The sequence below is a fragment of the Coregonus lavaretus genome, assembly GCF_964263955.1.
Source record: "Coregonus lavaretus genome assembly, chromosome: 13".
Taxonomy (NCBI): domain Eukaryota; kingdom Metazoa; phylum Chordata; class Actinopteri; order Salmoniformes; family Salmonidae; genus Coregonus; species Coregonus lavaretus.
Genome location: NC_140000.1, coordinates 49,388,667 through 49,402,971, shown reverse-complemented (window position 1 = coordinate 49,402,971; position 14,305 = coordinate 49,388,667). Strand labels below are relative to the sequence as shown.

The 14,305-nt window shown below is 43.1% G+C and overlaps 2 protein-coding genes across 2 annotated transcripts; both read right to left on the bottom strand.

Annotated features, from left to right (window-relative positions):
- Positions 1 to 1,646: 1,646 nt before the first annotated feature.
- Positions 1,647 to 8,306, bottom strand: LOC311139420 (uncharacterized protein). Its single transcript, XM_084174296.1, has 11 exons — positions 8,107 to 8,306; positions 7,191 to 7,393; positions 6,002 to 6,094; positions 5,774 to 5,869; positions 5,405 to 5,515; positions 5,075 to 5,195; positions 4,730 to 4,962; positions 4,292 to 4,412; positions 3,612 to 4,179; positions 3,380 to 3,444; positions 1,647 to 3,265 (listed from the first exon to the last, which is right to left on the bottom strand). The coding sequence occupies exons 1-11, from the start codon at positions 8,117 to 8,119 to the stop codon at positions 1,914 to 1,916; spliced, it is 2,976 nt and encodes a 991-aa protein (XP_084030422.1). The 5' UTR covers positions 8,120 to 8,306; the 3' UTR covers positions 1,647 to 1,913.
- Positions 8,307 to 10,941: 2,635 nt separating this feature from the next.
- On the bottom strand, positions 10,942 to 14,305 carry LOC311140071 (high-affinity choline transporter 1-like; the record flags this gene model as incomplete). Its single annotated transcript, XM_084175028.1, has 8 exons — positions 10,942 to 11,532; positions 11,659 to 11,876; positions 12,005 to 12,158; positions 12,386 to 12,529; positions 12,921 to 13,069; positions 13,496 to 13,651; positions 13,874 to 13,987; positions 14,122 to 14,305. The coding sequence occupies 8 exons, from the start codon at positions 14,303 to 14,305 to the stop codon at positions 10,942 to 10,944; spliced, it is 1,710 nt and encodes a 569-aa protein (XP_084031154.1).

The following is a 14,305-nucleotide window of genomic DNA, read 5'->3' as shown; positions in this document are numbered from 1 at the left end:
AGAAATAGAACAGACTAATAATTGACTTGAATAGGGACTCCCGTTCTATTCATTATATTTCTATGAAATCCAGGTGACATACTGGTAATGACCCACTGGAACAAAGGAACTCATATCCAATCAGATATCAGAGCCTACAAAATTTTTTCTAGATATCTCAATCAAAGATGATAAAGTGGGCTTGGGAGGACATTCCTAAGCAATCGGAAGACATATCCAATCCACAGTCAATGGGGAATGTGGCCGTTTGGCAGGTGCTTCTGTATATAGGCACAGAAATTAATATTTGCTTCATTTACACAGGCAGCCCTTTCTGATATTTTTTCCACTAACTGGTCTTTTGACCAATCACATAAGATGTTTTCACATCAGCTCTTTTTTAGAGCTGATCTGATTGGTCAAAATATAAATTTCTGAAAAAAGTCAGAATTGGGCTGCCTGTGTAAACTCAGCCTTTGTAGCAGGAACTCCATACATGGGTATAGTGCAGTCACCATGACAGAGCTACCTCACATACTAGGGGCACGTTCAGTAGGTCACAAGTTAGTTTTGAAACGTTCAGATAGAAATATGCAACGTAAAACAAACATGCCTCTCCGACATGAAGAACAAGGAATCATGTCGGCTCTATTCATGGCATTTCTATCTGCAAAGTTTGGCAACTGAAAGTGGCCTGTATATACATGACCATAAGCCATAAATACGCCTCACACCCCTGCACAAAAGCTTACGTATAACATTACAAAACACTCGTAATTGCTAAAAGATCCATCTTCATTTGGAAATGTAATGTCATTTGTAGCAGTTTAAGTGTTCCACTTATAATATATCAACGGTTTATTAACACGTTTAATAAAAAAAAACTATATTTACATTTACTGACAACTGTCTCTGTGTATTATTTTTAATTAAGCCAACTGCTTATTATATATAGAATAGGTAAGGTAGAATATAATAAATTAAGCCTACTGTATAGCAGCTTTCATTTGCATTGTAGGAAGACAATAAATACAGTGGTAACCAACCTATATTCATATTGTTTGAGACAATGGATACAATTCAAAGGGAACGGTACCTTTTCAGTTGCAAGCGTCCTTAAACTCCCTCTCTTTACTTTAACTAATAAACTACATATTGGCAACAGATGTAGCTAACCTCAATGGTGTGCATTCTTTTCTACATAGTTTGTGCATATAATGTGTTGTCATATAATTTTGTAATATTCCACAATTAAATACTTTTCTATGTCTTTATTTTTTATGTCTTTATTTTGGATGAATATGAACCTTTACTCTCAATGATATCAACCAATTTCATTGTTCGTTAAAATCATTTCAAATGGGCAAACATCTCACATTTGTTGTTACAGTAGGTCTAGTATCTAAATTAGGCCCAGATTTTGACAACCTTTTCCCCTTTTTAAATGTTTTAGATCAGGTAATATAATTAATTGAATTGAATGAGTGAACTGTGCCATAATGTTAGAGCTGCAGGACGACAACAAAATTAATTGTTGCAGTCAAAAGTTCAAATAGTCTTTTCAGTTTTTGCATTAGTTTTTACGCAGACATTTGTTACAAGACATTCAAAAGAAACTCAGACTCAAACCACAAACTGCCAGAGAGAAGCAGGCCCAAGCTAGAAAATCTCATAAAATGCCTCATTTATTTGATACATAACTTGAAAGAGGTTATTTTATCTTTTGAAATGTTTACTTTCCATCCATGTTGGCAGTAATGTGCACAATAAACTACAGTTTGAGAAAAAGGCATAAGAATTAGCATTGTTTTCAGTCATACATTGATGTTATTCAACATAACACATTGACAGACAGTGAAACAGCAATCTGCACTAATTCCATGAAGTAACGCTTTACAGAATGAAACCAAAACAGGAAAACACCCCGTACTCCCTCAAGTGTGTGTTTGTAGGTGTCTCTTCAAGTGTGTGAGACGGGTGTAACTTTTTCCACAGTGATGGCATGAGTATGGCCTCTGTCCTGTATGGGTGAGTTGATGATTAGTTAACACAGAGCTCTGCGCAAAACTCTTTCCACACTCAGGGCAGGTGTAGGGGCGCTCTCCTGTGTGACTGCGCATGTGAACCGTCAAATGACTTGACACTGTGAAGGCCTTTCCACAAACTGTGCACCTGTAAGGTTTCTCTTTGGTGTGAGAGCGCTCATGCTTCTGCAGGTCACCGACTGAGCAAAACCCTTTCTTGCACTGAGAGCAAATGTGGGGTCTCTCCCCCGTGTGAATCCTTGTGTGCACAGTAAGATTAGCCAACTGAGAGAAACACTTCCCGCAGTAAGAGCAGCTGTATGGACGCTCGCCCGTGTGAGTCCGCATGTGTGACGTCAGCTGACTTTTGGAGATATACTGCTTATTACAGTGAGGACACGTGTGGGGTTTCTCCCCCGTGTGTGTCCGTTGGTGGAGTACAAGGGTGGCTAAGGCGCCAAAGCACTTTCCACACGCATCACACTGATGGGGTTTGTCCACTGCATGAGTTATTTTGTGTATCTTCAACTCAACTGACCCAAAGAATTTCTCTTCACAGTGTCGACACTTGAAGAGAGGTTCATGAGAGTGAGTTTGCTGGTGACTCTTTAGTTCGGAGCGGGAACTGCAACTCCGTCCGCACTCCGTACAGTTGAGCTGTGCCCTATGTGTCTTCTTATGTTGGAGCCGTTCACTTAAAGATCCAAACGTTTTCCCACACTTGGAACAAGCATACCCCCCCTCCACAGAATGGGTCCTGTTGTGCCTGGTTAGGCTCGACAGGAACTTGAAACGTTTTTCACAGAGAGAGCAGTTGAACGAAGGCGTCACGCTATGCGTTTGCTGGTGCTTTCGCAAATCAGAAGTCGTCCGGCAACTCTTTCCACACAACAGACATTTGAGGGACTTGTGAGTAGATAGGTGTCTGAACCGCTCGCGGAGAGATCTGAAACTCTCCCCGCACTTGGGGCAATCGAAGGACGCGTCTAGACAGTGTTTTTGGTGGTGTTTTGAAAGCCCAGTTGAATTACTGAAAGTCTTTCCGCACTGTGTGCATTTGTAGGGTCGCTCTCCAGTGTGAATTCGCTGATGCTGAACCAGTTGAGATGGATAGATAAAACACCTTCCACACTGGGAGCACTTGTGGGCAATACACCGTGCAGTGGACAATGCTTTGGAAAGGGTCTCCGAGGATGGTGATACGTCACTAAGTGGTGGTTGAGCGCAGCTAGACAGCTGAGAAGACTCCCCCAAAGCAGGTTCTGTGGAGAATAAAGCAAGAAAATAAATGCCATTGTCTTTGCACAACTATGGAATCCTTGGGGCCTTTGCACAACTATGGAATCCTTGGGGCCCCACTGTTTCAAAAGTCTCACCATTGTTTTCCTCTTCTGTGTCGTCGTGGTCTAGAGAAACTGGTCTTGATTCTTCAGCACCAGTCCTGTGGGGGAGGATCCACAGAGCATGTTCAGTTAAATACTAATGCACAACAGTAGTAGATAACAATAGTTTAATATAATGGATTCAAATGTAAAGATGCATAGTGTCAGTGGTGTATGTCAAACAAACCTAATTCACAAGCACAATTTCAACACACTTTGCTCTTACGTTTCCTGTGAGGATTCAAGCAGAGATGTATCAGAGTTCACACTGGACTCAGCCATCCTCCCTCCTGGGCTCTTTCTAGGTCTCATGGAGGAATTGACTCTGTGGTCCCCTTTACTTTTGAGTGTAAGTCGGGGGGGAAATATTGAGGGTTTTTGAGCCACACTGGAGGTGACCATTGGAGAGTTGGCTGCGAGGTCTGGTGCTCCAGCAGCACACAGGTCCCCAACAGTCCCTTCACATCTCCTCTGGTCCTTTGGTTCAGTAAAAACCACAGCACTTATGTTTTCATTCTCCTCTTCCACACCTCCCTCTGTGCATTCACCATCATCGCTAACCATGGTAGACGCTCTTTCTTCTTTGCAGTTTTGGTTTCCATGGAAGCGTGCTCTTGATTCTGCCTGTTGGTAATCTCTGCTGTCTGACAAAGCCTCCATCTCTCTGCTTACATGGGTAGAGCCTTCCAAGTTAGGCAAGACATCTAATTTGCTGTCAGAGGCATATGCCACTCCCACTGGGGTAGGGAGGGACAGTGAAGCGAGGATGCAGTCTTCTTCCGAGGAGGGAAATGCTGACAGACACAAGGGTAGAGGACAGTAAAGTAAAAAGTCAGTATGTCAGAAAGGTTAACACGTAGTGGTCTGTCACAATGTGTCTTGTGATAAAGGAGCTTAGTTTAGCACTTTTGTCTAACTTTCCACAGCATGTGTGGTGCTGAAGCAGGTACTGCAGGTCCTCTGTGTGAGAAAGAGGCTGCAGACACTCATCCGATGCAGAGGGGACAGCGCTGAGCCAGGATGCAGTCTATGGGAAGGAGGAGAGATTGAGATAGGACACCCAAAATAAGGCTGTGTAACAAATGCATAGAAATCCTGTTATATCTCACACATCACTCTCAATGTGTTTAATGCAACATTTTAAAGATGAGGATATAAACATAGAGCCAAAATGGAGGTGACCATTGGAGAGTTGGCTGCGAGGTCTGGTGCTCCAGCAGCACACAGGTCCCCAACAGTCCCTTCACATCTCCTCTGGTCCTTTGGTTCAGTAAAAACCACAGCACTTATGTTTTCATTCTCCTCTTCCACACCTCCCTCTGTGCATTCACCATCATCGCTAACCATGGTAGACGCTCTTTCTTCTTTGCAGTTTTGGTTTCCATGGAAGCGTGCTCTTGATTCTGCCTGTTGGTAATCTCTGCTGTCTGACAAAGCCTCCATCTCTCTGCTTACATGGGTAGAGCCTTCCAAGTTAGGCAAGACATCTAATTTGCTGTCAGAGGCATATGCCACTCCCACTGGGGTAGGGAGGGACAGTGAAGCGAGGATGCAGTCTTCTTCCGAGGAGGGAAATGCTGACAGACACAAGGGTAGAGGACAGTAAAGTAAAAAGTCAGTATGTCAGAAAGGTTAACACGTAGTGGTCTGTCACAATGTGTCTTGTGATAAAGGAGCTTAGTTTAGCACTTTTGTCTAACTTTCCACAGCATGTGTGGTGCTGAAGCAGGTACTGCAGGTCCTCAGTGTGAGAAAGAGGCTGCAGACACTCATCCGAGGCAGAGGGGACAGCGCTGAGCCAGGATGCAGTCTATGGGAAGGAGGAGAGATTGAGATAGGACACCCAAAATAAGGCTGTGTAACAAATGCATAGAAATCCTGTTATATCTCACACATCACTCTCAATGTGTTTAATGCAACATTTTAAAGATGAGGATATAAACATAGAGCCAAAATGGAGCTCATAAAGACTGCATTGAATATCAGTGATATGAACATCTTCCTTGGTTTGCTCTCTACCTGCTTTAGGTCTGGCACTGGTAGCAGATCTTCTAGTCTGGAGAGGAACTGACAAACAAGTGCCTGCAAAGCTCTATCAAAATCACAGCCATACACCACAGGGAAATCTGCCTAAGAGGGAGAGAGAAAGTGAAAGGAGTCCCACAATTTGTATGACAGACGAGTACTTCCGCAATCCAAGGAGAGATAATATTGATGTTGCTGCTCTTGGCGCAGTTGCTATAGCAGAAGCGCATACTGACCGTTCGTCAGACAGTCATATAAACTTTTTTTGATAATTCAACTGGTTGATAATGCCCGCTATTCAGTGACGAAATGTTGTTATTCACACTTAAGATTGAAGCCAGCTGGGAATAAACAGTTTCATACCTTGAAGAACCGGATCCTCTCGACTGGGTCTTCAAGAAGGTTTTTGGTGAGCTTGAGTAGGTTTGCTTCCAAAGCATCTATCTGTGCATCATTATTCTGTAACATAAATCCAACCAACTTCTACACAATGGTACAAAAAGCAGGGCAACCAGAACATTTTATATATTTTACCCTATATACAGAAAAGTGCAGTTACGTCACATTTAAGAACATACCATACCAACTCACCTTTGAAAGACCACAGCATGAGAATCTGTCAAGATGGATCTTAATTTTGTTGAGGTCCTCTGGATGCTCACCTTGAATCAGCTGAAGAGTTATCTGAAAAACATTAACCGTATCCTTGGCCGTGTCTACACTTGACACTTACATGTGACTTTGCTATCAGAATACGAAGACGCATTGAAAAGATAGGTAAAGGCTGTGTTTACACAGGCAGCCCAATTCTCAAATTGTTCCACTAATTGGTCTTTTGACCAATCACATCAGATCTTTTCACATCAGATCTTTTGCAGAGCTGATCTGATTGGTCAAAAGACCCATTTTGTATTTTATTATTATTTTTTACATCAGAATTGGGCTGCCTTTCTAAACGCAGCTCTAGACCCACAAAAGTTGCATTGTGGTCTGATTGAGTTCAGATCTGGCTGACCACCCAGGGATGCATTGTGTGCGGATTTCTCCTCAGTCTGGACACAATCAGGCTACCGATAGTGCATACAGTGGGCAACGTTATAAGCACCTCACGGTTTTGGGACCGAGAGGCACCATTTCATTACAACGGTAGAGGAAATATGTTCCTAGCATGTGGCGTGTTGCTGGCCTCATAATTGCTAGCCAGCTAGCTAATATTTAGAAAAATAATATATTTTTGTTTGGCTAGAGTTATGCTAACCCATTTGCAATCCCTTTAGCTTTGCTTGCTGGCTAGCTACAGAGGTTAGCTGGCTAGTAAGCTACAGTAGTTAACTACTGCCATCAAGTTGTTGTTGTGTTATCATATTTTGCCTTTGCCTATTCCAACGTTTGCAGAATGCATACTGGCATTTGAATATAGCGCAGGAAAAGGGAATCCGGACACTGTGGACACATTTAAATGTAGGTGTAGATGCATGATGTGTTCGGAATTCCATGATCAGAATACAAAAACTGCATTAACTGTCAAGTCTACACGGCCTAGCCCTTGATCATGACTCTCAGTTCCATTACATTACACAGAAGAGTCATTGGACGAAGGCGTCTTCTGTACGGAGGTACTGTTTTGGAAATATAAGGACCTTAACTTTCATATCAGCGATTGGACCTTAAGGTGTAATGGTAGGCTCCTTAAGAGTACATCTTGGGCTAGGCCCTTCATACACCTGACACATTGTAAAACACATTTCTACACCCAGGGTAAGTTTCAGAATGTACTTACCCTTGCCCTTAATGCCAGAAGAAGCAATGTCCTCTGTCTGTCAGTTATAAGTTCTGGGACAGTTTGTGTTACCACTGTCACAAACTCCTCTAATTTTCCATAGTGCTTGATGGCCCTCTGTTGTGCTACCTGCCACATAAATGCAGACATCAGCCGTAGAGGTGGAACCAAAAAGCGCAGGGAGGAGAAAGGCAGGGGGTAATCTATTGCATAGAGAAGGATGTACAGTGATATCAAAGACAGTAAAGTATGGAGATAGGCAGAAATTGCTTCACCAATAGAAATCCCTGATCTTGCTTGTAGGAGATGTAATGGCGTTGGCTAGCTAAGCTCATGCGCAGAATCAAAAGTCATCGGTTTAACGGTCGTCTCGCACCGAACTGCGAATTTCTTGCAACCGCAGGTTGCGAATTCGAATCGTATCACGGACAACTTTAGCATTTTAGCAACTTTTCAACTACTTACTACTTTTTTAGCTACTCTGCAATGACTTAGTATGTTAGCTAACCCTTCCCCTAACCCTTTAACCGAACTCCTAAACTTAACCCTAATGTTAGCCACCTGGCTAGAATTCGTAACATAGCATACGTTTTGCAAATTCGTAACATATTGTACGTTTGCAAATTAGTAATTGTAATTCGTAACATATCATACAAAATGGTTGATAGACATCCACAAATTAATACATACCATACGAAACGTAACATATCATATTAAATGGCAGGTCACAGATTTACATACAGAATAATATGACATGCTCTGAGACCAGGTTGCAAAGCTAGCTAGCTGGGGCCATATAAACGCACATTTAACAGGTCACACAAAAATAAACTGTGTGCTAAAATAGCTATAATGTCCACAGCAATTTGAAGCCATATAGAACAAGGCTAGCTACAGGAAGCTGTTAGCTACATACCTATATCATCCATCTTTTACTGTGTTATAAGTCTGCTAAATGACTGTATCAATGCTGAAAACTTTACACCATTCTGCTGATGTAACTAGCTAGCGGTCAATACAAAAATACAGTATTATTATTCGATTTTGTTCGAAGAAGCATGAACAAATCAGAAGGAAAAAAACGTGTCCTCGAGTATTTAGCTACTTCCGGGTGGGAACGTCCACAAAAGTGTCAAAATAAAAGTCATTTTCGCTGCACTTGTTCTGTGCATAAAGTAACCTACTTCACATCATTCACGAAGCTGTTTCTTTTTTTCTTTTTGATGAGAGGTGGAAGTAACTAACAAAAACAAACATGTTTATTGAATTGAATACAATTTAAATAAATTAAATAACGGATTGATTAATTGACAACTAATTTGATCAGTTCTTTAACACCAAGTTAAATTAACTGTAAATTAGATATAGGCACAAGGAAGTCATTCGATTTTATTTGACAGTATTCAGTCCTTTCTCCTCAGTATGGTCCTTAGCAGCCACAGCCGTTAAAGATCACCTTCTGGCAGACCTAATTAACACATCACATCTATGGGGCAGTAGCCAGTAAGGAAAAGGTGGCCTGCCAAGCGTGACACAAGAAGGATTGTGGCCAAGGTGAGAAGTAAGGGAAAGGCTTGTACTATGTGCCCCTCCACTTTAAGAGCAAAGAAGAGGTATGACTGTGTGTGGGCACATCAAACAGGCCACAAAGGAAAAGCCCTATCCCAAAGCCCAAACACACTCCATATTCATTGACATGTCTAGACAGAAATAGGATAGCTAACTGGGCTAACACCAGTTTGTATATGATATAGACACTCAGGATCCAGAATGTGATCTCAGAGAATCTCCATTGAAAAAGTACTACTTAGTCCAGGACTAGAGTTAATACAGTGGGGAAAATAAGTATTTAGTCAGCCACCAATTGTGCAAGTTCTCCCACTTAAAAAGATGAGAGAGGCCTGGAATTTTCATCATAGGTACAAGTCAACTAGGACAGACAAAATGAGGAAAAAAAATCCAGAAAATCACATTGTAGGATTTTTTATGAATTTATTTGCAAATTATGGTGAAAAATAAGTATTTGGTCAATAACAAAAGTTTCTCAATAGTTTGTTATATACCCTTTGTTGGCAATGACACAGGTCAAACGTTTTCTGTAAGTCTTCACAAGGTTGTCACACACTGTTGCTGGTATTTCGGCCCATTCCTCCATGCAGATCTCCTCTAGAGCAGTGATGTTTTGGGGCTGTCGCTGGGCAACACAGACTTTCAACTCCCTCCAAAGATTTTCTATGGGGTTGAGATCTGGAGACTGGCTAGGCCACTCCAGGACCTTGAAATGCTTCGTACGAAGCCACTCCTTCATTGCCCGGGCGGTGTGTTTGGGATCATTGTCATGCTGAAAGAACCAGCCACGTTTCATCTTCAATGCCCTTGCTGACGGAAGGAGGTTTTCACTCAAAATCTCACGATACATGGCCCCATTCATTCTTTCCTTTACACGGATCAGTCGTCCTGGTCCCTTTGCAGAAAAACAGCCCCAAAGCATGATGTTTCCACCCCCATGCTTCACAGTAGGTATGGTGTTCTTTGGATGCAACTCAGCATTCTTTGTCCTCCAAACACGACGAGTTGAGTTTTTACCAAAAAGTTCTATTTTGGTTTCATATGACATTCTCCCAATCCTCTTCTGGATCATCCAAATGCACTCTAGCAAACTTGAGACGGGCCTGGACATGTACTGGCTTAAGCAGGGGGACACGTCTTGCACTGCAGGATTTGAGGCCCTGGCGGCGTAGTGTGTTACTGATGGTAGGCTTTGTTACTTTGGTCCCAGCTCTCTGCAGGTCATTCACTAGGTCCCCCCGTGTGGTTCTGGGATTTTTGCTCACCGTTCTTGTGATCATTTTGACCCCACGGGGTGAGATCTTGCGTGGAGCCCCAGATCGAGGGAGATTATCAGTGGTCTTGTATGTCTTCCATTTCCTAATAATTGCTCCCACAGTTGATTTCTTCAAACCAAGCTGCTTACCTATTGCAGATTCAGTCTTCCCAGCCTGGTGCAGGTCTACAATTTTGTTTCTGGTGTCCTTTGACAGCTCTTTGGTCTTCGCCATAGTGGAGTTTGGAGTGTGACTGTTTGAGGTTGTGAACAGGTGTCTTTTATACTGATAACAAGTTCAAACAGGTGCCATTAATACAGGTAACAAGTGGAGGACAGAGGAGCCTCTTAAAGAAGAAGTTACAGGTCTGTGAGAGCCAGAAATATTGCTTGTTTGTAGGTGACCAAATACTTATTTTCCACCATAATTTGCAAATAAATTCATTAAAAATCCTACAATGTGATTTTCTGGATTTTTTTTTCTCAATTTGTCTGTCATAGTTGACGTGTACCTATGATGAAAATTACAGGCCTCTCTCATCTTTTGAAGTGGGAGAACTTGCACAATTGGTGGCTGACTAAATACTTTTTTTCCCCACTGTATGTGTTTGGGAGACTAACTCTTAAAGTGACAGTTCACCGTTTTACCTTATTTTTCCACTTAACTAGGGTGGTGTCGATTCATGCTTAATCCCTCGTTATTTAGCCTATATTTTTATTGCTTTCTAAACAAACAGCCTTTGAAGAATATTCATACAAAGTAACCATAAACATGAAGATGACATACCAGTAACAAGAACAAGGAAACAGTACCTTCCACAAGCTACATTTCTTTGGAAAGGTAACATTCTTTATTGAATTAAGAGTCTTGACTGTGCTGTGGTGTTTGAGCCCTGCCTGTTTCTGGCCTTTGGCCGTGGTCTGTAACTATCTACATGATGGGACCCCAGGCCATTGTAAAGAGCTCATATCTTCTTTGCTCGCATGAGGAGATGGGTACAGCTGCCTTGTGTTCAGTCCAATCTTCTCAGTCGGATCCTTATCTACCATATCCTTCATTGAAACCATCCTTTTTTGGCCAAGTCCATATACATCCCAGTTGTCAGGCAGTAGCCCTTTAAGGAAAAGGCAGGTTACGAAACGTGATACAACAAGAATGGTGGCCAGAGAGACCAACATGATGCTGGTGCGGAAGGGGAAGACATGCAGCAGATGCCCGTCGTCATTTAGGCTGTCCCAGGGAAGGGGCATGAGTCCGGACACACCAAGCAGGGGCTCTCCCACTAGGATCCGCAGCAGTAGCCCTACTACAAGGCCTGCCAAGGCACCATACCCATTGACCTTCCCAGGCAGAAAGAGGACGCAGATCAACTGGGCACAGACCACAGAGTACATCACATCTCCACTGAGCATCCAGAAGACATACACAGAGGAGGTTGTCATTGCCAAGGCCGCCCCCATCAGACCGAACAGTAGGATGGACACCTTCACAACCAGTAGAATCTCTTTCTCAGAGGCCTAAAATGAAGACAAAAAATCAATCGCAGGGCCCTATTCAGTAAATTTGTGGAAAACAATTACAAATAAATAGTTACATAGAATAAACTAAGATGTTTGTAAGTAGCTTCTCTAACTTTCTCTCACCCTTTTGCTGATAATGTTTTTGTAGATGTTTCGGGCAAAAAGGGACGCAGAAGACAGCAGGGCAGAGTCAATCGATGACATCACGGCAGCAGCAATGGCGCCGATTCCGGCAAGAGAGACGAAAGGCGGGCACAGGTGGTGCAGGGAGATGGGCAGAATCATACCCGCCTTGCCCTGCTCATAGGGAGTAGGTAGACCAAAACTGGTCTGATTCCAATCTAAGTGAGACAGAGAAAAAAAGCAAGCATATTAGATTTACAGAACTCCCAGTGATTGACATTATTGGAACAGAGTTGGCTCCTCCCATGAAGCCTACTCCTCCATTTTGATGAACACACTGCTGTACCTGTGGATGCTGCCACAGCACCAATGAGAAGAGGTGGTATGGCGAGGATGAAGCAGAAGACAGAGGCAGCATAGCAGGTGAACTGAGCCTGAGCCACAGTGGCTGTGGCCAGGACCCTCTGGTAGAAGGCCTGGTAACAGATTCCACCTAGAGTCTGAGAGAGAGAGAGACATTGATCCAAAAAGTGACAAGACCTAAATTAGAAAACAATCAGCACAGAAAATACAAAGGTAACACAATACAATGAATATGACAGGGTCTTCATTTGGGATTGAGACATGTGTGATGTGGAATCAACTAGTTATTAGACCACGTTTGAGGTCTGAACACCTCTGACAAACCGTGAAATTGGAGTGAAATGTGACTTTAAGCTGACATTACCACCAGCAGCAGGTCATCCAGCCAGCGCCCTGCATCTGCCAACTTCAGCCTGCCGGTCCATGGCTCCTGATACAGTTTTGTCACAGCTGTGACTGTTATGTCTGCTGAGGCAGGGCTCATCAGTATGAAGGGCACACAAAACCACTGAAAGGGAAAAACCAAAACCACAAAATCACTGAAAGGGAAAAACCAAAACCACAAAATCACTGAAAGGGAAAAAACAAAACCACAAAACCATTAGAGGGAAGAATAAATAAACATACTGAAGCAGTTCCCATACAGAAACCCTACACGTAAATGAAGTGAATCTGGGTGTGTATATACATACAGTAGACCACACACGTGCACTCACTCACTATAACACGTTGACCCTAGAACCAATAAGGGTTCTTCGGCCGTCCCCATAGGAGAACTCTTTGAATAACTATTTGTGGTTCCATGTAGAACCCTTTCCAAAAAGGGTTCTCCTTTGGGAACAGCCGAAGAATGCTTTTGAAACCCTTTTTTCTAAGACTGCAGGACGAAGTGTCCTCACCAGGCTGAGGAACATGAAGATGAGCTGGATGACATCAGTGTAGGCCACTGAATACAGCCCTCCCAGCAGTGTGTAGAGAACTGCCACGGCAGCAGACAGGGCCACAGCCAAGGGTGATGGGATATCCATGATCACACTCACCGTTCCCCCTAGAGCAAAGCATTGTGCAGATTGTTCACATATTCTAGCTAGCTTAGTAGCTTGCAAGCTTCTGTGCATAATTTATAGCCAACAACATCCCTGAGATCTGAGTGCCATGATATCGCTAGAATGCCTCAACAGTTTATCCAATGTATAACTTACAGATATGCCATGCAGGTTCATGCACATGCACTCATTCATGCATCAGGGAGTTGGCCAACATCACCAACTAATTATGTAAGAGTTTAGACTCATTCTCATGCTTCCGAAAAATGTGGTGGTGGACAATAATTGCTTATTCATCAATAAATTATATCAAATCTAAGATAGAGATAGTTTTTCCACGTGACCTAACCAGGTAAACGTGGCTCGTGTCATGGCACGTGCTAAAATGTGCTGTGATGGCTATTTTGCTGACAGAACAACTGACTTACCCAATGCAGCGAGCACACAGGCTATCCAGAAGATGTCAGCAAGGAGGGATGGGACAAAGAGAATAGCAGTTAACGTGTTCCCATACTTCTCCTGGAACGGATCCATTATGGTGACGTAATTCTTCTCTCGGACCGGTTTCACAAAGAACAATGCACCTGCAGTCACGAATCCATTTACTGTGAATTATTTACCCTACACCACAGGAGGTTGGTGGCACATTAATTGGGGAGGACGGGCACGTCTAATGGATGGAGCGGAATAAGTGGAAAGGTATCAACAACATCATTCCATTTGCTCCGTTCCAGCCATTATTATGAGCCATCCTCCCCTCAGCAGCCTCCACTGCCCAAATATTATGATAACATGACCATACACACCTACAATGAGGCTGAGGGAGAAGCCTATCGGTCCGATGGCCCAGGCCAGACCCCTTTTAGGGTCATAGACCACCTCAGCATTGCCTAAGATGAAACCTCCTCCCACCCATGTAGCTGTAGAGAGAGGGTGGTCACACAGAACAACCACTAAACATTGAAAAACACTCAAAGTCAATACTTGAAAGAGATGCAATGACTTTCAAATCTGGGGGATCTTATGTTACAAGTTAGTTATGTTGACTACACACCTGTGGTAGTGAAGATGCTGATCCAGATGTTGAGGTTCCGCCCTCCAACCATGGCAACCTCACTAAGGTTTCCAGTGCACTTCCTCTCCTCACGCTTGGACTTCCTTGACGCCCAGACGCCTGTCGCGAGGACAATGAGGTAGAACCCCCCGATCGACAGCAGGCCGGGCCAGTTGAGTGCCAT

Excerpts from the sequence above, each read along its gene's own strand:
- LOC311139420 (XM_084174296.1), bottom strand. Across the intron at positions 4,413-4,729 it reads AAGAAAGAGCGTCTACCATG|ACTGCATCCTGGCTCAGCGC; the intron begins GTTAGCGATGAT and ends TCCTTCCCATAG. Across the intron at positions 3,266-3,379 it reads CACAGAAGAGGAAAACAATG|AACCTGCTTTGGGGGAGTCT; the intron begins GTGAGACTTTTG and ends TATTCTCCACAG.